General features: G+C 29.2%; 2 protein-coding genes and 1 long non-coding RNA gene across 3 annotated transcripts; 1 reads left to right on the forward strand and 2 right to left on the reverse strand.

The window, feature by feature from the left end:
* Positions 1 to 680: 680 nt before the first annotated feature.
* Positions 681 to 1,059, reverse strand: LOC130963387 (uncharacterized). The gene is made up of 3 exons (XR_009079807.1): positions 982 to 1,059; positions 813 to 878; positions 681 to 728 (listed from the first exon to the last, which is right to left on the reverse strand). It is a non-coding gene; the product is annotated as an uncharacterized LOC130963387 (long non-coding RNA).
* A 5,768-nt stretch (positions 1,060 to 6,827) lies between these two features.
* On the forward strand, positions 6,828 to 11,649 carry LOC130956623 (uncharacterized). The gene is made up of 4 exons (XM_057883672.1): positions 6,828 to 7,611; positions 10,378 to 10,467; positions 10,551 to 10,618; positions 11,432 to 11,649. The coding sequence occupies exons 1-4, from the start codon at positions 6,958 to 6,960 to the stop codon at positions 11,550 to 11,552; spliced, it is 933 nt and encodes a 310-aa protein (XP_057739655.1). The 5' UTR covers positions 6,828 to 6,957; the 3' UTR covers positions 11,553 to 11,649.
* Positions 11,650 to 13,608: 1,959 nt separating this feature from the next.
* On the reverse strand, positions 13,609 to 25,033 carry LOC130965033 (sugar transporter ERD6-like 6). The gene is made up of 18 exons (XM_057889917.1): positions 24,899 to 25,033; positions 24,053 to 24,115; positions 23,846 to 23,935; positions 22,851 to 22,910; positions 22,550 to 22,615; positions 21,085 to 21,150; positions 20,902 to 20,977; positions 19,921 to 19,985; positions 19,731 to 19,823; positions 19,083 to 19,163; positions 18,863 to 18,947; positions 18,011 to 18,057; positions 17,602 to 17,664; positions 17,433 to 17,492; positions 16,783 to 16,848; positions 16,618 to 16,677; positions 14,115 to 14,229; positions 13,609 to 13,724 (listed from the first exon to the last, which is right to left on the reverse strand). The coding sequence occupies exons 1-18, from the start codon at positions 25,031 to 25,033 to the stop codon at positions 13,609 to 13,611; spliced, it is 1,407 nt and encodes a 468-aa protein (XP_057745900.1).
* Positions 25,034 to 25,278: the final 245 nt, after the last annotated feature.

Genomic DNA, 25,278 nt, shown 5'->3' on the forward strand with positions numbered 1-25,278 from the left:
AACTTACACCCAATCTAAGCTAAAAAAATACACCCAAATCAATCCATAAAATACACCCAAAGTTTGTAGAAGTAACACTTACCACAATATCGGGGGGGAGACAGTATATTTGTGCCTGAAATCTCTTTTCCTTTTTCTGGTTTAGGATGAGGCAGATGGCAGATACAATCTAGAAATCAATTTTAAATTAATAAACATTGCAGTTGACTTTGGTGTAAAATCATTAATGTTAGTCTAAAATTACCTGAGATTCTATATCACTGTTTGCCTGGAGGGATGCAAGGTGCGTTCTCATCAAAATGTATTCTCCTTGGCCAGTCAGAGTGCATATCTCCTCAAACTCGTTAGTATTGTCCTTTGCATCTTCCTTCAGTCTCGTCCCCCAGATGTAGCACTTTTCTTTCATATCATCCGGAATTTGATTTATTCCCCCCGAGGTTTCAAACTTAGCAGAACTTTCTCCCCCAGTCTCCCTCTGAATTTTTGGACTTTCGTCTTTTCCCTTTGACGCACTGCTTGCTATCTTTTGGACCAAACTGTCCAATTGTTCTAGCATAGTTGCAGTTCCTGGAGATTTTTCCCTTTCTGTCTCCTGCGTCGATGCCCCCTCCTGGCTTGAATCTGTCAATCCGAGGCTGAATGATGGCATCCCCGAATCTGTTTTAGGAACATAACTTGCTGTCCGTGCCATCATCAACAGGGCAGCAGCGTCCTCGGCGTCTGGATGACTGCATCATTATGTATAAGAATAAGAGTAAGAATAAGTATATAAGGATGACAAGCAAAGATTGATTCTAGTCTAATTAACTTACATTTTTGTTGGAGCTGGGGGAAGCTTGGGTGTTGTTTCTTGATGTTGTTTGGGGGTTTCAGGAGTGCTGCACAGTTACAAAAAATCGATCAGGAAGAGTATACACCCAAACTGTTAGCAAATATACACCCAAACCCTAAACAAATATACACCCAATACTATTTTCTTACGTTTCTCTAGCCCCTTCAATCTGTAGCATAGGGGTTGGTTCGGAATCTGCGTCAGTGGTTGTTTGCTGGGATGGCGGCACAAAAAACTGGATCGGGACTCTAAACACGAATAAAAATGAAAGGTTAACAATGTATTTGAAAATAATAAGGTTATAAGGTTGAAATATTCTTGGATAACTCACATTGCAAGCGCTTCCGACGGCGTTTGTTCCCTAAGAACCATCATATTCGAATCATCCGGAGTCAACCTAAAATACACCCAAAGAAGGTCAACAAATACACCCGAACAATTCAAAAAGAAGACGGGCTTTGTTTTTTGAGAACTTACGTAGTTGCAGTTTTTGCTTTTTTTTGCTGCCTTTTTTTTCTTGAATAAAATAATAAAGGGCTTTTTTTTCTAAAAAAATATATACAGAATTAGAAGTAGAAGTTATTAGAAGAAGAAAAGTAACGGTTATTTGAAAGAGAAATTACATGCTCTGAGACGGCTGGTTTACACTACTCTGTTCTGTGCGTCTTTGAGAGGAAGTATCATCACTTCCCAAGTTGACAGCCGGTAGTCTAAACAGATTTCATGTTATTCAAAAGAAATATACATCCAACTTAGTGAACAAGATACACCCAACTTGATGCACAAAACACCCATATTGTTTAACAGAATACATCCAAATCACGATAACAATAATTTATTAAATAATAAAGTTTCTTACGTTTCAGAGGACACATAGCGACCTTCTGTCGATCGCAGGTCAGCCTGGTTGTCCCTGCGAAACAAGATACAATTATTAGCAAACAAAAGACACCAAAATCTCAAATACACAGCACAGCAAGACATACCCCTCTGCAGCAGATTTATGAACGTTTTCCCCTAGCAATTCATCGAGTTCGTCACTCGATATTTCATGTCTCACTACATTCATAAAATAAGACGTTAATAAAAATAATTACGATGATAGACCGTAGGATAGCTTACGAGGTACTGTACCCGTAAAAGTATTGATCTTCTTTAGGAGGTGAATCCTCCACAACTACTTTTTTCTTTTTTTGTGGTGTTCTGGGTGGAAAAAAAACAGTACCAATCAGAAATAAAAAATTAATTTTATCACAGAATTTTATCCAAAGAATTGCTTACTCTTTTGGAGTTGTTTTTGTTTCTTTCTTTTTCTTCTCCTTGTAGAACCTATGCACAATTACTCAAGAGGGGGGGTGAATTGAGTAATGCAACAACAATGAATCTTTTTGCGAAATTTAAAGACAATATACAAAAGTGTTATTGTACTAGTATTTTTCCAAGAGCTTAACTCAATTGCTAAGCATTTATAAGGAGCTTTTACTTTCCAATATACACCAACTCAAATAAATTGATCAAGCTTTTCACCAATCGGACTTAAGCCACTCCTTAAGTACTTACGAAGCTACTTTTCGATCACAATTTATTTGCTCAAAAGTAAAAGACAATAATATTGAAGAGATGAGTTTGGAGAGATGCAAACGCTATTTAGAGTGGTTCGGCACAATCCTTGTCCTACGTCCACTTTCTTTCTCAATCGCAATTGAGAAGTTCCACTATTGCCAAGCTTCAAGGTGCTCGCGCAAAACCTTTTACAATCCGAGTCCTTAGTTTCTAACACCTCACGGTATATGATCACCACTCGTATACTAACCCACTCCACTTAGAGATACCTTCTCTAAGATTTGCCTTGAGTACTTAGTATACCTCTTTGGTATCCTCACCGACTATAGTGTTTATAACTCTTGACTCAACCTTGGAGATCACACTCCAATTTACAAGGTGTACAAGAAAACAATTCTCAGAGAATTGTTGAGATGAAATGAGTACTCTCTAGAAGAGTGTATGATTACAAGTTTAGCACTATTGAACCAAAATGATATTGCTCTCTCAAATTGTGTATTATATCACTTTAAAAATGTGTAGAATGAAAGAATATGAACAAGATAGTTTCCAAATACTCAATATTATGAAATAAGGCTTCAATCCATCCATTTATAGATTCCCCAAACCTTAGAAACGTTGGGGAATTAATGGGATGGAGCATTTATGTCAAAACTAGCCGTTTTTTTATGTTTTTGAATTATTTGCATCGATGCATAACACTTTGCATCGATGCAAATGTGTCTTTGATGCTGAAATTTGAATTTTCAGCTAGGTTGCATCGATGCAAACATCTTTGCATCGATGCAACAAGTCGTTGCATGCTTTGCATCGATGCAAGATGAGTGTGCATCGATGCAAACCTTAAAGAATGGCTTAAAATCACTTCAAAATGCTTAGGATTGATCTCAAACTTGTTGGAGTCAATTCCTATGCTTTTGTACCTTTGAAAACAAGTTTTTAAACCTATTGGCTAGCATCGAATTGCAAGATGTGCATCAAAACATTTTGTGAGTGTGTGTTGAGAGATTTAGCAATTGGTTCTTAACAAGAAGTTACCTAAGTCCTAAGACTCTATACTTGTCTTCAAATGTTGTGGACTTGAGTTTCTTGTTGTTGTTGTGTTTGCTTTCAACTCTTCATGCTTGTTCATTCAAGTTGTTTGTTGGTATGTCTTTTCATGTCGTTTGTTGGTTTGTCATTCATCAAAACCTACGAATATAAACTTCGCATACAAGCAACATGATTTACACTCCTTCTCCGCAGGAGATGATTCTTCGCTCCTATAAGTCAATAACAGACGCTTCAGTTAATACACGAAATCTTTATAACGAAGCCAAAAGAAAGGAGTAATAATTTCAGGACATTACTCGTCACTTGGTTCAGATTCAGATTCTGAATCAGAATCTGACTCATCTTCCCTCTGCTTTCTTTTTCTTGAGTCCATTCTGCAGGCAAACAATCATCATTTAGAACATAATAAAAATACACCCAATTGAATTCACGAGCCACACCCAACTGAGTATACAATATACACCCAACGCAGCAAACGAAACACACCCTGCTTAATAAACTACATACACCCAACGTGGACAAACAAAATACACCCAAACCCAAAAAGAAATTACACCCAAGTATGGTACTTACTTTTTCCCCTTTTTGACGGGGTGTTTAATTCCCGAATCCTCTGAGTCTTCTTGAGCCTCAGACTCAGAGGTAGAAGTGTCACTCTCGGTAGTTTCTGTCTCCGAAGATGATGTTGAGCTCGCCTTCCTTTTTTTTGTTTTTTTTATTTCTTGTTCTTTTTGTTTTTTTTCTTTTTTTCTCATTTTTTCTTTTGTCTCTGCCAAATTCAGAATCCCCTGAAACATGAGATATTTTAGTTAGCACCATTCGGGTAAATAAAGTACACCAACTTATTATGATTACTCACCAAAATTTCCTCTCTCTCTTCATTCATTTTTTTCACCAACTGCTCCTTAGTCCAGTTGGCAATCCATGGCTTTGGTGGTCTTTCACCCCTGTTCTTCCCTTTGTTTTTTGAAAGGTGAAAGTAGATTATCATCAGGGCGAAGAGGCAGCCATTGATTGCCTTCTTCTTCTTCTCTTGATAGTCTGTTATGCCCCTGATCATGAAGGTCAAAACATGCCCCCCCAGTTTCTCTCCTCTATGCCGTCCATCTTAAAAATCGGGACCAGGTGCACGGGCGATATTTTGTTTATCGTCGTTGGCAAAAGGAACGCCATCTGTATGTAGAGGATGAATATCCTCTTGAACATCAGGCGTTCCTCTTCGTTGCCAACGCCGATTTCCATCATTTCATCGGTAAGACTTTTGAGGGTCTTACCCTGGAATCTTCTATAAATTATTTTGTCATCATCAGAAAGTTTCTTATAGTCAACTTTCTCAGGAAATAGATCTCCTACAAAAAGGAAGACAACAAAGCATTCAAGTCGGTTCAAATACACCCAAGCATCAGGTTAATATACACCCAAGCAAAAACTTAATATACATCTATAATTTTGAGCTAATTACCTGTTGCATTGATGCCAAGCGCATCACCTATTTTTTTTGGGGTTATATGGAAAGAACCATATCCTGTTTTCAGTTTGTTCTCCCCAAGTTTGAAGTTTTTTGCCAGCTCCCTTAAGAGTTGGTGATCCACCCTCAGTGGTGGGATGTGCATTAACCCACCAAATCCAAGATCCCTCACAATTGCCTTCTTCTCCTCAGTCATGTTTCTGAACTTATCATTCAGGAGATGTGTGGCACATTTCAGGTCTTTGGTTTGGTTTCTTGCTGCCATTTTCTCTGAAACTAAAAATACACCCAAAGATATCAGTAATATACACCCATATATATATGACTCAGATACACCCATTGATAACAATTAAGATACACCCATTGATAACAGTAAGATACACCCATATATATGAGTCAGATACAGCCAGGTATTCGCAAGATACACCCATTCATAACAGTGAGATACACCCATAGATATTATTCAGATACACCCAAAGATGTCAAGCAAGATACACCCATTGATTACAGTGAGATACACCCATAGATATTATTCAGATACATCCATATAGATATCAGACAGATATCACTCAACCATGCTTTAATATAAAGCCACATTACAAGGTTAAGCAGTTTACACCCCCGAATCTACGGAATAAACCGCCAAAAATCAACAAAAATAGCAAGAGAACTTAGAATAACAATGTAGAACGACGTAGAACTTAGAAGAACGACGTATAACTTAGAAGAACGACGTATAACAAAGAAGCAAGAGTAATAGTAAACCCTAGCAGAACGACGTAGAAGAAAAGTAAAATATACAGTATTTTAATGGACTTACGTTGAGTATTCTTGGTTTGTTTTTTCTTCAGATTCTTCACAGAGAGGTTGATGGTGTTTTGATGCAGTTGTCGAACTACGATTTCTATATTTTGAAACTTGATTTTCGCTCGAAAATGAGATGATTTCGTTGTTTTGAAAGTGCCTTGAGAAATGGAAGAAGTGGAAGAAGTGGAAGAGTCTCCCATACGTAACCGTTCGAATGCTGAGCGCGTGATTTGGACGCGGCATCTTATCTCTCTTTCATGCGCGTGATTCGTGTTTGGGTTGGGCCAACTTGGTTGCTTGTAGACTTGTATGTGTAGCAGGCCCGATTTTTTTATTGACTTTAAAATACAGTTTAAATAGAAATTGAGTTGACTAAATCTCTTCTTAGTTATGAAAAAAAAAAGAGCATTTTGCTATCAAAATTGTTCTTATTTCTTCGTACAGGATAATTATAAATCATCCAAATTTAATTATGGTATATATTTTTATCTAATTTCCTATTAAAACAAACTTAAATTAGAATTTATATAATGATTCAGAAACATTACCAAACTAAGAAATGAAGAGTATTAAAAACAAACAAGTAAACCTCTTTCAATACAAAAAAATTCTTATAATTAATAACAAATATTAGGACATTTGTCAAATTTTGATTTGATGGTCAATCCATGATGATCGTTATAGTCATCAAACATTCACCGTCAACCATGATATCTAAATATTGGATAACTTGTATAAGAACAAATAACCTATTCCACTTAGTCAAACTCCTGACCCCAAGTTAGTAAAACAATAAAAGACACTTCAACACTCGACAATATTTATTACGAAAATTAAATAGGAAAATGAGTGAACGACTATGAGCTGCCACACACCTATTAACACGAAAGAAAAGTATAAATAATTAATAATATTTTTGATTAATATGTGAATAATGTGAATTAATAAAATTAAAAAAATAAATTTAATTAATAATATTAAATTAAAATATAATATATTTTTATTTGATTAATAATTATTTATGTTATTTAAAATGATCATTGTTTATCTATGACTCTCCCTAAATCGAAATGCTCTTTGAAATTCTAAAACATAAATATAGCTTTCCAGTTTCCAGTTTAAAACAAGCGATAACAACCCACCACCAAACTCCACTTTTCAAAGATTACCCTCTTTTCTTTATATTCGCGCCTATCAAATCAAGTTGAGAAACACCATCATCATCATCATCATCATGGTGAACCTTGTGGCAGCACAGAAGCCCTTAATGAATGCTCTAATGAAGATGGCAGGGATAACTCCCTATACGGTTGAGATAGAGCCAGGGACAGTGATGAGTTTCTGGGTCCCTTCAGAGACCGTAAAGAAACCAAAGAAAAAACACGAAAAACCCCAAATCATATCCCAACCCAAGAAGCCAACTGTGGTGCTGGTGCACGGTTTCGCCGCTGAAGGGATAGTGACGTGGCAGTTCCAGATTGGAGCTCTAACAAAGAAATACTCTGTCTACGTCCCTGACCTTCTTTTCTTCGGAGGCTCCAAAACCAACAAGACGGAGAGGTCACCCACGTTCCAAGCGCAGTGTCTGGCGGCGGCGCTGAGGAAGCTTGGGGTGGAGAAGTGTGTTGTGGTTGGATTTAGTTATGGCGGGATGGTGGCTTTTAAGATGGCCGAGATGTATCCTGAGATGGTCCAAGCACTGGTCATCTCAGGATCCATCTTGGCCATGACGGATTCCATCAGTGTTACGACGCTGCAAGAGCTCGGATTCTCTTCGTCGTCCGAGCTCTTGCTGCCTACATCTGTGAAGGGCCTTAAGGCCCTTCTCTCCGTTGCTGCCCACAAGAAGCTGTGGTTCCCGGATCGTTTACACAGAGATTTTCTTGAGGTATGTATTTTTATTTTCTTTTTAATAAAATATTTTTTTGGTGATCACAATTTCCGAAAACATATGTACAACTAACGTCTTGTTAATATAGACTTTAGTTATAATACATTTACAGTAGTGTAATTATAGAATTTAGTTTTTTATGATCAGATCCTCTTAGGAGTTGATGACCAATAATATAATTGAATTGAAGACATTAAATATGTGATGGTAATTAATGTTTGATTTTATCTTTAATATATATTTAATTGTCTTTACACTGAAAATATACCTATACAAATTAAATATTTTTTAAAAACAAAATATTACATAAACAATAAAATTTATTACTTTTATTAATATTTGACTAACACATTGTTTAATTTATTGTTTCAAAGCATCATAAGACTCCTGAAATCAAAAGTAATTTGCAGTTTATGATCATTTATCATGTGAGCGCATATTGGTTACGTTACTCATTATTTAATTTTGTGTGACAAAAATTGATATATCTCTGAAAAAAAAAATTAAGGACCTGTACGTATATCATTTCGATTTAAATGAGTGAAACATTGAATATATATATATCATGCTTATTGATATTAGGGATTAGGTAGGTCTTGCACCTGGCGCACAGTATCATGTAATTCCATGGGATTGGTAAAAGATGAATACATGATTGTGTGAAGGAATTGAATATGGAAAATATGATGAAAACAAAGTTGAAACAGACCATTTTAGACACATGCTTTTTAAATTGTAAGGGTACAAGAAAATTTATACATAAAAAAGGTGGGGTTTTTAATTTAATTTAAGGGAGTTACTTGATAAAAACGTCTAAAATATTTTTTTAAAGATTTTTTTTAATAATTAAAATTTAACACATATAATCAATTAAATCGTATTATTTTTGTCAAAATTAGGTCAGACAAATTAATTTGACTAAAAAATGGTTAATTAAATTTTGAATCAGTCTAAATTAATATTATTTTTTATAAAAAATAAGTATAATACTCTTATTATAGAAAATGACCGAAATATTCTTATTATATATTAATTTTGAGAATCTTAAATTTTAATTCTTTTTTTTCTGTCGGTTCAAAATTTAATTTATTAATTTTTTGGTTAAACTGATTTGTCCGGTCTAATTTTAATACAAATAACACAGTTTAATTGCTTATACGTATTAAATTTTAATTTTTAAAAAATATCTTAAAAAAATAATTTTAACATCTTTATCTAGATGACTCCCTTAATTTAATTGTATCAAATTTAAGATCTACATATATAGTTTTGGCCTTTTTACTGTGCCTAAATAGCACGGCAACTCAAATTGTTTATATTATATCAACGATTTTAAATATATATTAAAAACAAATTAAATAATATATATTTATATATAAAAACATAATAGTTGATTTTAATATATCAATAATATTTTTAATATTCTATATATTTTATATATAGTTAATGTTATTGAAAGGTGCAACACGAGAATTGAATAAGATATAGGTAAATAAATGATATTTTAAGAAAATACGCTACAACTAGCTAGTGGACCATAATGCCGGCTAGAAATTAAAAATGGCAGGAGTGTTACTTATAGTTCAACTAACATTACCTAACAGCATAGGAAAGTGGTTGTATATGTATATAGGGATTTTAATTTGGTGGTTGATAAACTAATCTATTTTCATATTTGGTTCCCTAAATAGCAATATTCCTTATTTCCAACTCGCAAATAATATATACTAGCCGAAGAAAATTTATTATTTATCGTAGATTATACTATTCAACATTTATACACTAAATTTTATGTATTTATACATGTTGTTTAGTTTAGTTTTAAAACATATTTTTTATATATATAATATATTACGAGTTTTTATTCTTTTCTAACCTCAAAATAAAATTTTGTTCCCTAGACGGTTTTTTTTTTTTTTTTAAGGTCAACAATTTGTTAACCTAATTGAATTTTGACTGTCCTATATATCATCATATATAAAACGTTTAGATTTTATCTATAATGCGGAATCAGCATTTACCAAAATACTCTTTTCTTCTTCCATTTTTATCTTTTAATATAAATGCTCAATTTAATCCATCAAATTTTATGCATGAGCTAAATTGGTCTCTTAATTATTGGATAAAGTATATTTTTTATCATTAATATTTAGTTTTATTTAATTTTATTTTTAAGTCAAAATTATTCCCAAATATTAATTTCCTATAAAATTTGAAGGACAAAATTGAAAACTTTAAGATTAGTTTTGACATAAATTAAAAATGTTAGGGATAAAATTAAATAAATCAAACACATTAAAAATAAAATTGAATGAAATTAAATGTTAAAAATATTTTTGAAAAAAACACAAACATTAAAGACAAAAAAATAGAAAAAGTATAGGTTACCAATATACTATCTGCCAACTTATTGACAATAATAATTAATTATTATATTTTAAACACATGTATAAGGAGGCACATCTAGAAAATATATATAAAGACACTTTCATTAGATACAGTCATACAAAAAAATATTTTTATTAGACACATCCATAAAAACACTTCCATTAAACACAGTCATAAATAAGAGTTGACAAAAGTTGACAGAAATGCTATTGGTAACGTAACGGGATTGAAAAAAATATACTAATGCATATTAGTTAATTTAATAAATTGATTTGATTGAATTGAAATGTGATATGACTATATGAGGAGATGAATTTGAGTGATTATATGATAGAGTAAGTTTATGTGTTTAATTTGATGAATGAATGAGTATAGGTGATGTTCTCGAATAGGAAGGAGCGAGGTGAGTTACTAGAGGGCTTAGTAATTAGCAACAGAGACATCACCATCCCAAACTTTCCACAGGTACTTTAATTTACACCATAATCCTCATAACTGCAACTCATCATTCAATTCGTGTTACTAATTAACTTATAATAATTGTTCAGAGAATACATCTTCTATGGGGCGAAAAAGATCAAATTTTCAAATTAGAACTCGCGCAGAATATGAAAGAGTAAGACTACTTCTCTCTTTGTTTCAAATATTCATAAATGAGAGTTCTATGCTCCATTATGTATTTATTGATGTCTCAATTTCTTTTTTTCTTAATTATAAATTCATAATTATAGAATTGTAATAAATCCTAAAAAATTAAAGAAATTATAATTAACATAATTTTTGTTTGTCGAAATTATTTTTTTTTTAAAATTATTGAAGATCAGTAAGGAAAATATGAAACGATAAACTTAAAATCTAACAAAGTTTTTTATATAATTTTATAATCCTACTTATTCTATTGTACAATAATACATTTTGACATGACATAAAAAGTTAAAAGATTGGACTTATTTTAATAAACACTACTCATTTTAATATATATATTACTTTGCTTATCTAATAAATAGTGTAAGTTGTATAAAGAAATTATTTAAAATTTAAATTTATGCAAATATAATTTTTGAAAACAGATTATATTCGTGTCTTAAATATACTATGTGGCCTAATAAATATGTGAAATTAGTTTATCTATTTTATAATTTAGTTAATAAATAATTTTGTATCATAAAATATTAAAATTACTAAAATAGGATGAAATTATTTGTTTATATGATTTATTATTTTATAGTTGGATTTCATTTAATAAAATCATTATACTATAAGTCGTAATAATTTTCTTTCATAAAATATTCGGGAGATCATGATCTCACACTGTCTCAATAAAACTTTGGCACTTATTAAAGAGTGATACATTAACATAACTTTTTTGTATATCCCTTATTAATTACTAAAGAGTGATATAAAAAGATTAATTGTGAATGACATACAGGCAACTGGGAGAGAAAAGCACATTAGAAGGAATAAAGAAAGCTGGTCACTTAGTTCATCTAGAGCGACCATGTGTCTACAATAGATGCCTCAAGAACTTCATTGATTCCATCTTGCTCTGATTTACCCTAAGATTGAGGAGATGCATGATAACATAAACAAATTTGTAACTGATGATATTAAATTATTGTATTATAATTCTCTAAATGTTCTAATGTTCATCGCTCTCTTAAAATTATGTTTTTCACCAAAATTTATATAAAAGAGCTTTTTATGAAAGAAAAATTTTTTAAATTACTAAAATATATCCATCAATTCAATCTATTGATATTACATTTTACTACAAATATATATATCCAAAACAAAATTGATCAAGCTAAAGTTTTATAAAATATACCCATCTATCACTCTCTTCAAATTATATTCAGCACCAAAGTTCTTGTTAAAAATATTTTTTATTAAAAAAAATTTAAATATTTCTAATACACACCTCTCACTAAATTAAAACTTTATTTTGTTTTAAAATTAATATAATAAATAATTTTTTATTAAATGAAAAAGTTAAAAAATTTTAAAATATATACGTCACACTCCTGAAATTATATTTTGCTCCAGAATTAATATAAAAATAAGTTTTTATTAAGAAAAATTTAAAAATTTCTAAAACATACCAATGAATCTATGAAAATTATAATTTGATACAAATATATAAAAAAATAATTGGTCAAGTAAAAATTTATAAAGTATACCCATCACTCTTCTAAAAATTATATTTTACAACAAAATTAATATAAAAAATATTTTTTATTAAAGCAAAAATTTAAATATTTCTAATGTATACTCCCAATGAATTATAACTCAAATGGCATAGTCTCTCTATACTCGCCTAAAAGGTTGCAAGTTCGAGTCTCCCTATCACTTTGACAAAAATAAAATATTATAAATTTTTAAAATATATCCATCACTTTCTTGAAATTAAAATTTCCAACAAAAATTCATATAAAAATATTTGTTTAGTAAAGCAAAAATCTAAAAAATTTTAATGCGGCCCTACTCGAGTAAAATTACATTTTGCACCAAAATCAATATAATTTTTTTTATTAAAAAAGTTATAAATTTCTAAAACATAACAATTACTCTACTAAAATTATATTTTGCATCAAACTTAATATAAAAAATAATTTTTGATTAAAAATTATAAATTACTAAAACATATTGAAAAGTATGATATTATATTTTTTCCAAGTATACCAAAAAATAAAAATTGATCAAGCTAAAAATTTATAAAATTTAACGAAAGTCCTTTTTTGAATATTAGTAAAAGATTGATGAGTCATATGATTAGGTCGTAGCTATGAAGCACCGAGCACGGATACTTTGCTGAGTTGCCGTGTCTGTATGTCGGACACATTTCGGACACGACACTCACCGACACTTGTTCGATACGCGTGTCTGCTGTGTCCAAATCGTGTCTCAATAAAAAATAAAAAATTCTTTTTCAGACACACTTGGACACACCTAAATACAATCACGTGTGAGCGTGTCTGGTCTTGTTCTTAAAATAAATTTAGATATGGTATATATTATTATTTATTAAAACAAAAAATATTTTAAATACTTGATATAATTAAAATAAGACATTAAAAATAATTAAAAAAATTAATTTATATTTTAATATTAATAAAATATTAAAATATCATCATGGTTTATCTTATTTTATATTTACGCGTGTCCCTGTGTCATGTAAAATTTTAAAATTTATCTGTCGACGTGTCCCATATCGTATCGTGTCCGTGTCCGTGTCAGTGTCAGTGTCCTTGCATTATAAGGTGGTAGGAATCTCCTCGCATTACCCATTTAATAACGGGTGTATCATTTTTGCTTAATATGTTAAGTATTTATTTTTGCATTGTTACCATATTGTGACAAAGCAAAGTTAAATTAAGCTAGCATCTCAAAATCCACATGTTATGTTAAAAGTTAAAACCTCATATGTTTTTATGGAAACAAAATAGAAAGGCTTACCACTAGCAATTATAACGTTTTTTTTTTTTTATGTCACAAAGCATAGAAATTTTACTATTCTGTCTAGAATCTCCCGTGCATACAAAATTGAAGCTTACTATACAATAAACAATTAAAATACCATGTATATGTATTTTGTAGTCATCAACAAAGTTATATATTAAATGATGCCTGAATTTCTTCCAATGTTTTGCCCTTGGTCTCAGGAACCCATAGTATTGCAAAAGCAAGGGTGATGGCAGAAAAGGTTGCATAAATTGTGAATGTTCCTGGTTAAAATAAGATTCTATTAAATTAAGTCAAAATAAAAAGTTGTAGCCTCTTCATAAAAAAAAAAAAGAAATTAATCCTATAAATATAACTTTTAGATTACGAAGGCAACTTAAAAAGAAATGGCCATCAATTAAAACGTGCATGATTAAAAAGTGATTTGCAAATGATGAAAACTCAGATGCAGTTGACTTCACGTGAAGTTGATAACTGAGAGCCATTAGATGATTTGACTAAATTTTCATCTAAAGGCTCTCAACTATTAACTTCACGTGAAATCGACTGCACATGAGTTTTCACCTTTGTAAATAAAGACAAAATAATAAACGAAGAACAAATGTTAAAAATGAATATTATATAGTGGCCTAGGGAGGAAAGAGAGAAAGTACCTGGATTACTCCATTCTAGAAGCATGTTAGCAGTCAAGGTTACTAGTGAGGCAGTGAACCAATTCATAAACGTAGCTACACTTCCAGCAAGCCCTTTAATATTACTTGGTAGTATCTGAAAAGTACTTAATTTGTTATATTACTTCTTTTTCATAATACAAACTAATCATGCATGTTCCTCAATAGGACTCAGTTTGTTTTAGCCCATATTTGACCCTATATTTTGATCAATTTATGTTATAGATTTGTATTTGACCGAAAAGCTCGATGAAATATGATGATCTTGAGGCCAATTTTTTTTTTATTTACGGCATCTTCCAACCAAACAGGTTAAGGCTTAGTTTGTCGCAAATTTAAAAATTCGTCGCTGACCAATGGGTTGCTGTATGCACACGACGAGATTCATCAAACCCCTAAGAGGAGTCATTATAATTTATTTGTAAACTAAGTTAAATCTTTGTTTTATATATTAGATTAGCAAACACAATTTAAGTAGTTGCTATATACCTATAAACAGCTTGGAACAAGAATCTTATATTTGGAAAAGTTTGTAATTTCATAAAACATACCTATTTACCTTTCAACTTCGTTTCTCATGCATTTTTAAGCCATTTGATATATTTTATAGATTGTCTCTAAAAAATTTAATATTACTCCGTAGCAAACTCAAACTTCTTATATCTTTGTCTCAGACTCAAACTTCTTGTATCTGTCTCAGAGCTTGCCTCAAGCACTATAAACTCTTCTTCAATTAGCACATATGATTGTTTTGCATTTTTCATGAAATCTTTAGATTTTTTCATATAAATTTCATCATTAAAATTATTATAAAAAAATATAATTTTTATTTTCATATGCTCTATTTCTAAAATAAAACTTGTGATTAAATTCAAGATAGTCCTACTTTTTTATAATTCATGAAAAGATTTCATTATAATTGATATCCCTTTTCTTGCATATAGCTCTTGATCGCCAATCTAGTCTTATATCTTATAAATAAAAATATTTCATGTTTTAACCTATATACCCACCTATTCTACAAAGTATTATTATATTGTTCTCTTTTGGTGACATCCCAAGCTTAATTGTTTGGTTATCATTATACAAGAATTGCATTTTATCTTGTATCGCATCAAATTATTTTTTGTTTTAATTATTTTCTAAATCTACGTAACACTCTAATTATCCCTCATCAGTTATAGTCACATACTCATTAAAAGGATACTTAGTTGAAAGTCATCCTTCTCTAATAAATCTCCCAGAATGAAAACCCAATAGATCTTTAAGTAATTCAAGAGCATCAATGTCATCATCAAATGGAGCATCAAACTGTTCTCCATCGTGTGGTCGTCAAGAACTAAATGTTCATTTTGTTACATATAAACCTAAACTTGATTTTATGCTCTTGTAATTATTGACTCTTCTCAAGTTTGATTTATCATGTTTTGAACGGTTAAGTTTTTAAATAATTTCACATCATAACTTCTTACAAGCTTCTTTATAATTAGATTATAAAACTTATAGTCAATTAAGCCTTGATCATATATCTTTTGAAACATGAACAAATGTTTAGTGTCTAAAAACTCTCGAATAATCATACGAGACATATTTGCCAAAATGAATATTATCTGAAATATTATTGTCCAAAACAATTAGGCTGTATATGTTTTGAGGTATTAAAACTGAAAGATTGAAATTCAGTATTGTATCTAATGACTAAAAATTGAAACTGAAATTTCAATTTTAGAACACAAAATTTTAATTTCTTTAATATTTCTAAAAAGTGAGGACATCGAAATTAAAATTTTTGAAAACAAAAACTAAAATTTTATTAATATTTTTTTTCAAAAGAGTAAACCATCAAAATTGTATACGAAATTTTATGAGACTGATAAAAATACTCCTAAAAGACGTAAAAAAAAAAGCTCCTAAAAGATTTAAAAGTTTGACAAAAACATTCAAACACTAATTGATCACGTCCCTGTTAACAAAAAATGCTTATATGACTAACAGAATTATTGACTTGATTAACTTCATAGTTACATGGCATTATTAATTATTTTGAATGATTGTTTCACAAAATGTTAGATCATATGGATAAGTCGTTTTTTATTTGTGAAAAAAAATAATGGTTTTTTTGGTTGTTTTTTCCAAATTAATACTATTATTTTTATTGGGCTTATTTGCGTATTTTTCGGGGTTTTAGGTTTTGGGCTTTTTTGTTAGAGTAAACTCTATTTATTTAAAAAATAGGCGCTATAACCAAGTTGGGTTGGTCTAGTGGTTAGCTCACTAGTCCGCTTAAACAAGTGTCGGGGGTTCGAATCCCGCCTTGTGCATGCAGCAACCCATTGGCCAGCGGCAAACCCTTAAATGGAGCTCAGTACCGCGGCGGATTAGTCCTTGACTTGCCGGGTTGGGGGATACCGTGGGAAACCAAAAAAAAAAAAAAAAAGGCGCTATGACTTAAGATCAAATGTACTCAATCATTCTTTGTGCATACCTCAGACATTATGATCCAAGGAATTGGTCCAGTGCCTAGTGAGAAACCGATGATCATAGCCTAAACAAAAAAGTTGATAACTAAGCTAATATATGTACCAACTAAATAAATTAATTAAAGCATAAACAAGCATCAAGAAAAATGAAAAAGTAAATAAAATGATACCACAATACTAGCAATTGATAGCAGTTCCAAGGTTGTATGAAGATTTGAATCATATGATACTACTTCCTACATGGATTCAAACCAACAAAAATTTTCCATATATATTAGTTATGCATATAATGATACAAATAAAATCTTGAAATTAAAATGTCTAATTTTAAAAATTTTAGAAATTAATTTGAGTAATTATTTTATAAATAAAGAATTAATAAATTAAATAAGTAAAAAATAATATTCTGGTAATGTCACTATTTTGAATTAAGTGAATATGTCTTTAAGAAATTTTATATTGAATATTTTTGTCTCCAAAAAATTTTATTATATTAAGGTTTTTAAATTTTACAAAAGTAAGACATATAAGTCTCTATCTTAGTCAGAGATCTTCATTGTTTTTACTTTGACAAATAGGTATTTAAAAGTGTGATGAAATGACTTATATGTTTTATTTTTATAAAGTTTAGGAACCTCAACTAACGTAATAATTTTTTTAAAATTTGGGGACAAAAATATTTGACGCAAATTTCTTAAGAATCTATTTGAATATATACTCTTAAATGACTTGGAGTTTTCTTTCTTTTACTAAAAAATAAAGCAAAATTTGGGTACTAATAACAAACTTAGTTGTTATAATAAATATTTATCTGACTAACCTCTAAATAAAATGTTGTTGCAATAAGGAGTAGGCTAATTGTCATTATAGAGGTTGATACCTAGAAAATAAAATCAAGGAAAATTCAACCTCAAATGTGATATATTTCTAAAAGGATTACATTATAGGGATATTGGAAAAAAAAAAAATCATATTCAATTGGTGCTTACTATCAAAAGTAATTTGCGGCCACTTCTATCCAACAACCACACTGTGATTCCAGTCATTGAAACCTTTAATAACATAGTTATCAGTGAGATGAAATTTAATATTTTGATGTTTACAAAAAATGAATATATTCAGAACTATTATTTGTACACAGCTAATTTACAAGTACACTTTACATCCATTTATTTTCTCTCTTTTCAATTTGATTAAAATTTTTTTTTTAAAAATAATTGAAGAGTGAGTGATTTTTCATGAACAAATTTGATTATTTATTTTGATTAAATATATAATTATTTATGTAATTTTTTATAACTTAAACTTTTAAGATAACTAATTCATAACAATTTATACTTAATGTAAAATAATTTCTTTATTTATATATATAACTTTAGAACAAGATAGTTTTCTAACCTGGATAGCTCCAAGACCAAATGTAGCTGCATTACTGGAAGAGATTCCTATTAAATTTAGATACAAAAGTATATAACTTTGTAACTCAAACAAGGTTGATGATAATAAGTAACAAATAGTTTATATGAACATATAGCGACTCAAAAATTAATAGTTAATTAATGCAAAATATTGAAGATTTTCGAGCTTTCAAAGCTAGAGGTATAGCAAGTTTGCATGGTTTCTATTTTTTTCCCTGTTTTTTCCTTAGTTTGAAAAGCTGAGAAGATTATCTAAAAAAGGTCTCAATCTTTGGTATAGTTTTAAGATTGGATTTGGAACTTTCATATAATTTTATTCTATGATACACGAATATTGACACAAACACGGAATACGATATGATACTAAACACGTGGACACATAAATTTAAATTCTTTTAAGATACAGGTACACAACATATATATATATATATATATATATATAAAGTATTTTTTAGATAAATTATAATAATATTTTGATATCTTATTGATATTAAAAATATAAATTTATCTTTTAACTATTTTAATATATTTTTTATTATATAGTTTAAAATATATATTAAGAATCATAAGATTGTATACAAGGACACATGGTATTTAAGTATATCTAAACGTATTTGAAGAAGAATTTTTATTTTTTTTATTAAAACATAGTTAAAGAAAATAAGCGTGTCAAACGAATGTCGATGAGATCGTCGTATCCAAAATGTGTCCAACATACAGATACGAAAACTCATCGAACTTCGCAGATTTTATTTCTGTAGTTTGAAGGTTTATTTGTTAATTGTTATTACTTACCGAAAGAAAACTAATGCAAAATTATTTGATCACCTACCTGCCTTATTAAAGATCTCACTAGAATAGAAAAGAACTCCATTGATACCAGAAAGTTGTTGAAGGACAAGTAATCCAATTCCTATCTTCATGATGCATACACAAGATTATTTAATACAAATAATTAGAATTTAACTCAAACTAGTATCCAATTAAATAAATGAAAGTTGAATAAATAATGATCAGATGAATTTATTTTATTAATTAAAGGAGAAACATACCCCCAAAGGGAACCAATATCTTCTCCTCTTCAAATCTGCAAATTGTATAGTATCTGATTTGTTGTTTGACATCAAAGAACCCTACATTATGAATATATCACATTTGTTAAACCATATAATCAAAGAGATATAAATACTTTTGGACATTAAAAGTTTATATATATAACAAAGAGATATAAATACTTTTGGACAATAAAAGTTTATGTAGATGGTAAAATTTCATGAACTACCAAACGCAATGATAAATATATTGAGTAATGCTACATACACGTCTAAATTTTTTTATGAATCAAGTCCAATCAAGTTAAATAATAAGATTTAGAATAATACTAATTATAACTGATTTTTATTATGTTAAACCAATTTGATTAGATTTAGTTAACAAAAAGATTTAGTCATGTAATAGAATTAGGTAGGTGAAAAATTCTTATTTAATAAATTTAAAATTTCAGCACGTAAATCAATGTTTGATATCTTTAAATTTAAAATAGAAAACATAAACTACTATTAGCTACATAATAATCTACACGTTGATCAAATGTTTTTTCTTCTTTTTTTTATTTTTTTTTTTATGCAAAGGTGGAAATTCAAACCTAGCTAGAACTTGTTATGATTATAAAACTTGTATATATCCATAAAATGAAATACTTGTATTTCTTGGGCTTCCAATGTTATATCGGTGTTGGGTCCTCGTAAAGCTTGTAAGGAAGTTTCGAATTTTCCTATCATCCCCATTTCAGCCTAAACAAAATTAAAAATAAAATGAATCATATAAAATATATAGCACATTTAAAAAGCACGTTATTGATATTAAACAACTGACTCATATGATACATACCAACCATCTTGGGGATTCTGGAATGAAAAATAGTCCTGGTATTAACATTGCACAAGGAATAACTCCTATAAAGAAACCAAAACATATTTTAGTATCTAATAAATTTATTTTAATTCACAGTGTTTAAAACAAATTTTACAGCAAGCATTCTGCATTTCTTGTGACTCTTGATGGAAAATACTATCGAATCATTCAACCTAATTAGTTTAACATGATATAGAACAATATGCAATAAGTAAAGTCTAATTACAAGATAAATAGATAATTTTTTATTCTAAAATATCAGAAAATGATAACTCACTAATTTAGAATATTAAAAGATAGTGACTCACTAGCAGGGGTGGCAATGGGTAGGGTAGGGTAGGGTTTGGATCCAACCCTAATCCTACCCGCGAGTTGAGATTTTTATATAAACTCAATCCTATCTCAACCTTAAACCTACACACTCTTAACCCACGGGGTATCCGACCCTACCTGCGGGTTACAAAAAAGATACAGTATTATTATATAACTTGATGATAATTCAAAATAGAACTGACTTTTATATTAAAAAAATATTAAATTATCAATTAATAATTTTTTTTAGTGGTCAGGGATCTTTTGTATTTAGTGAGAGGTTTTTGGTTCAACATCCACTTAAAATATATTTTTATATACGTATATAACATATACATATATAGAGTGCGGATTGGTCGGGTAGGGTTGAGGCTCAACCCACACCCTACCCTACCCACTGCGGATCGGGTTAGCAACCCTACCCGACCGGGTGGGGTCGGGTTGGATACCCGCAGATAGGGTACATATTGCCACCCTACTTACTAGTTCTAAAAGAAAAGAATATTTACAATGAGATAAAGAATCAAAATTTTTTTTATCTATCTTATAATTAAACTTTATTTATTGTATATTATTCTGTATCATGTTGATATTCATTGTTAACTTGTTTTGATAATTATGAGATAGATGTAGTTAAGACTTTACCTAAAATTGCTAGCATTCTCCATTTAACAAAAAGTGCAGCCAAATAAGCCAACATGATTCCAATGGTGATTGTGAGCTAAAAAAAATAGTGAAATAACTTTACATGTTAGTTGATGTGTATAGAAAATTGAAAAAACAAATAAGACATGTAAATTAAAGATGTTAAGTAATAACAACACTAACTTGGTTCACTGATCCAAGACTACCTCTCATATCTCGAGGTGATACTTCTGCTATGTAAACGGGCACCTATATGTATATTAAGAAAATTATTATGATGAAAAAATGAAATAGAAAAAGATAAGGAAATGAATTAAAGAGCATTATGAGAGAAAATATATGTTTGTGCAAATAGAAAACATTGTGTTGTCACGTTTCATTAAAAGACACTTGAAAGGAAAGCTAATTAATTTGCCACCTAAGCTAATTGAATAAATCAAATTATTATTCATGCATATAGAACTTACATACGTCACAATAATATTGAACATGAATTTTTATTTCCCTGACTTCAAAGTTCTAGAAAAATCACAACTATATTGAATTTTCATATACTATTTCTCAAATTATTTTAAGTTTACATTGGTGTGATTTTAAGAATAATAGATAATTACAATATTTCATAGCTATATAAAATACAATTTTTATTCATTCAGTTGGTAGTTTGAGCGAGGTTGATTATAGTTTGGATTGTTTATAAAAAAAAATTTTAAGAGTAAAATATTATTTTGTTCTTAATTATTTGGGTAAGTTTTATTTGTGTCCTTAACATTTAAATCGTTCTATTTGTATTTCTAATATTTATAAAAGTAATTTAATGTTATTCTGCCGTCAGTTATACAAATAGATTAGATTATATTTTTCAATTATTCTCACTTGAATGTATTCATTCTCAATTAAGTCTAACTTGGATGTGTTCGATTTTAATATTGTACCCACTATTTATATTTAGGTTTAATTATGTCCCTAAAAAATGAATTATGTAAATATTGTAGGGATTAATTTTAATTTTTGATGAATTATTATCCTGAGTGAATCATCAGTTCTGTCTCATACATTTGTATTATTCTAATTTCAAAAAGAGATTTTCAGAATTTCAACTAAAGCTCATAATGTATAATTGCCGGCCGGATAACACTGAATCACTTTTACAAATATTAAGAATATAAATAGAACGATTTAAACGTTAGAGATACAAATAAAACTTACCCCAAATATTAGGAACAAAAATAATACTTTATTAAATTCTTAATAATAACAGTTATAAGCAATGAGAATGAGTTCAAAATTCAAATAACTCTCATTATAAATTTGGAAGGTATATTTAACGTTATTGTTTTTTCTATATATATTGAAAGGGGTTAAAGCGCAAAGAAAAGAAAAACTAGAAGGCAAAAATTAAATAGAATAAGGTCGTTTTTTAGATAATGTCAGGGAGACAAAAAAAAAACAACCAAAATAAATGTTAAATAAAATAAGTTATGGCTGTTTTTTGTTGATTTTCTTTGATTACCAAACATTTTTTGCTAAAAAATAGGTTATTTTGCCATTCTAACTAATTTTTAAAATTGTGTGGAATGTGTTCCGTCACTTAAACTAGTTAGATATTGTTGATATGTACAAAAGAAGTACTAGAAAGTGAAATTACCACATAAGATATTATTCCGACGCCAAACCCTGTCAAGAATCTTCCTATAAATAGAAGAGATGAGTCCTACAATATAACATAAATGGTAATGTTAGATGTAAGATTTTGTAGTAGTATTCATCATGACAACAAACTAGACATAATTAAGTAACGAAAATATTTGGTAGGCAAAGAAAATCAGCCAAAAACAGCCATAACTTGTCTTATTTAGTATTTATTAATTGTTGCGACAATTAATGAATACTAAATAAGGTTGTTTTTTTGTCTTCGTAGCATTATCGAGTAATTAATTACTACATACATTGGCTACTGAAATGGTGAGCCATCCAATTATATTTGGGACCGCTGCCACTATTAGAGCCTGCAATTTAAAACGCACCAACAATAAATTGCAATCAAAGTTTCAAAACAAGTAGTTAATCTCATTTTAAACGTTGAAATTAAATAATTAAAAGAGAAATAATAAAAGACCATCAGAATTTATTATTTTTTAATTTGCTATTACTTTTAGTCATCAACTTAATTCATTTAATTTAGTAATTCAATAACATATTTTAACCCATATTTTTAAATAGATCACTAGCTGATGTCAAAAATTATAAATTTTGATAATTTTAATTTCAAGCATTCTTCTAATTAAAAAGTAATATTGGATGTTAGTAATCTTATAGATATTGTGTTCGTTGTTCGAATAGAACTTTATTCTATACTTTTTTTTGAAACATTTACAAAATATGTAGTAAAGAAAAGATGTAAAAGCTAAAAATATATAATTGGGTGAAACTGCTAATTTAAAACCTTCAATATTAGTATTGACAAATGAGTATTTCTTAAAAGTTAATTGTTCTTAAATGATAGATTCTGTTTTTACTTTTTACTACTTGGTTTTAGTGGCCTTTTTGGTATCACAAGATTTTTTGGAGAAAAATAATTTTTATGAAGTAATTATCAACATAATAGTCCTTTAAGAATCAAATTGGTAATATTTTGGCCATAATATTAATAAGTATATGTTCAACAAGTTATTAAAATGGTTAGAGGAAAAAAAGATTCTATCAACCAAAAGTATTTGACTTTCAATCCACTTTGAGGAACCTAGTGATAGTGAAAGAAGAAGAAAGAGTTTTCAACATTTGCATTCAAATATTTCATTATTAGAAAATAGTAGTATATTGATACTATCTTAATTAAAATAGGTAAGCTAATAAAATAGAAGATTAAAATGAATGCTTTATATTTGTAACAAACTAAAGAGAAAATGAAAAATATATTAAGTTGGAGTATGAAAAATAATACCCCTTTACGGCCAAGGTATTCTGCTATGTGACCACTAGCCGTTGCTCCTATCATTGCACCAACGTTGCATAAAGATCCAAAAAGTGAAAACTATTCCAACAATATATCCAACAAATCAGAAATAGAATATAATATTCGAAAATAAATGACATGTGTATTTCAAAATAATTATTGAAAACAATATTAGAACTCACTCGCCCAAAATACCTTTGAAATTGAGAGGTCAAGATCTCGAATCATATCAGATTGTGTAGGCGAAGAATACCCTATCTGTTAATAATGTAATAGAAAAGAAGTATAATTTTAATCATTATAAAAAGTAAAAAGAAAAATTCATGTGCAAGATGAAAAGAAAAGTGAAAAAATGTTCTATGCAAGGATTCAAATTTCGGGCGGGCGGGCCAGGTCACGCTTCACATGATTCGGCAACAACATTAATTTGGTACTTTTTTAAATCACTTAATTTGAACTAAACTTTAATATTTAAAAAAATAGTATATATTTAAATAAGTCTCTAAAAAATTTTCGGTCGAATGTTTTTTTTCTAAAAATGTTATTAATACATTAAAATTTTTAAATTTTATAAAAGTAAGATATATAAATCTCTGCTTTAACCAAATTCGTTAGTTTTATTTGAATAAATAGATCATAAAAAATGTGACAAAAGAACCTCTATATATATATATATATATATATATATATATATATATATATATATATATATATTAATAAAATTCAAGAACTTCAACATAATAGTTTTTTTTTTTAACGAAAACGTTCGATGCAAAATTCTAAAAAAATCTATTTGAATATATACTCTTTAAAAAAAATTACACGACAAGGAACACAATGCATATTGTGGGAGAAAATCCAAAGAAAGAGTAAAGATTTGTAAGGTAATAAAGTAAATAAAATTACCATTAAAATTATAACTTCTATCATGGGTAAGTATCACAATTTTAATTTAAGAATGAGTATACTCTTATTTGTTTGGATTTAGAAGAGTTGATCTCATATAGTGACTAATATAATTGTAGAGAGTGAAAGTATCACCGTGAAACCAAATTGAATAGGACCCAAACAAACGACCAAGACACACAATATAACAAACATGGAGGAGCCATGATTGGCATTGACGAGTGGCTGCCTAAGGTTTCTAGCATCCTCGGAATCCTCCGCATGAGCCATTAATTATGTTGAAGGTTACTCTAATCTGTTCTCTTAGTTTGAGAAATGCATGTCAAGAAGGTTAAGAATATGAGAAGCTAACAACATACAAGATCCGTATTGCTTCTTAGCTTGTCCGGTTCAATTGGGTATGCGAAAAATGTGATACATGTATTTCTTTTTGTGATTCTAAATAGATACATGTGTGGTGTCAACAGAATCATTAGTACTGTTAGATAATATTTTTTATGACTTAAAATGAATGT

This window comes from Arachis stenosperma, chromosome 1 (assembly GCF_014773155.1).
Source record: "Arachis stenosperma cultivar V10309 chromosome 1, arast.V10309.gnm1.PFL2, whole genome shotgun sequence".
Classification (NCBI taxonomy): Eukaryota; Viridiplantae; Streptophyta; class Magnoliopsida; order Fabales; family Fabaceae; genus Arachis; species Arachis stenosperma.

What these genes read in the sequence shown, in the direction of transcription:
- LOC130956623 (XM_057883672.1), top strand. Translation starts at nt 6,958, where the DNA reads ATGGTGAACCTTGTGGCAGCACAGAAGCCCTTAATGAATGCTCTAATG. An exon ending in TACACAGAGATTTTCTTGAG is followed by an intron (nt 7,612 to 10,377) that starts GTATGTATTTTT and finishes GAATGAGTATAG; the next exon opens with GTGATGTTCTCGAATAGGAA. An exon ending in CTCGCGCAGAATATGAAAGA is followed by an intron (nt 10,619 to 11,431) that starts GTAAGACTACTT and finishes AATGACATACAG; the next exon opens with GCAACTGGGAGAGAAAAGCA.
- LOC130965033 (XM_057889917.1), bottom strand. Translation starts at nt 25,033, where the DNA reads ATGGCTCATGCGGAGGATTCCGAGGATGCTAGAAACCTTAGGCAGCCA. An exon ending in TTGACCTCTCAATTTCAAAG is followed by an intron (nt 23,936 to 24,052) that starts GTATTTTGGGCG and finishes TTGTTGGAATAG; the next exon opens with TTTTCACTTTTTGGATCTTT. An exon ending in TCGGAATAATATCTTATGTG is followed by an intron (nt 21,151 to 22,549) that starts GTAATTTCACTT and finishes ATATACATATAG; the next exon opens with GTGCCCGTTTACATAGCAGA.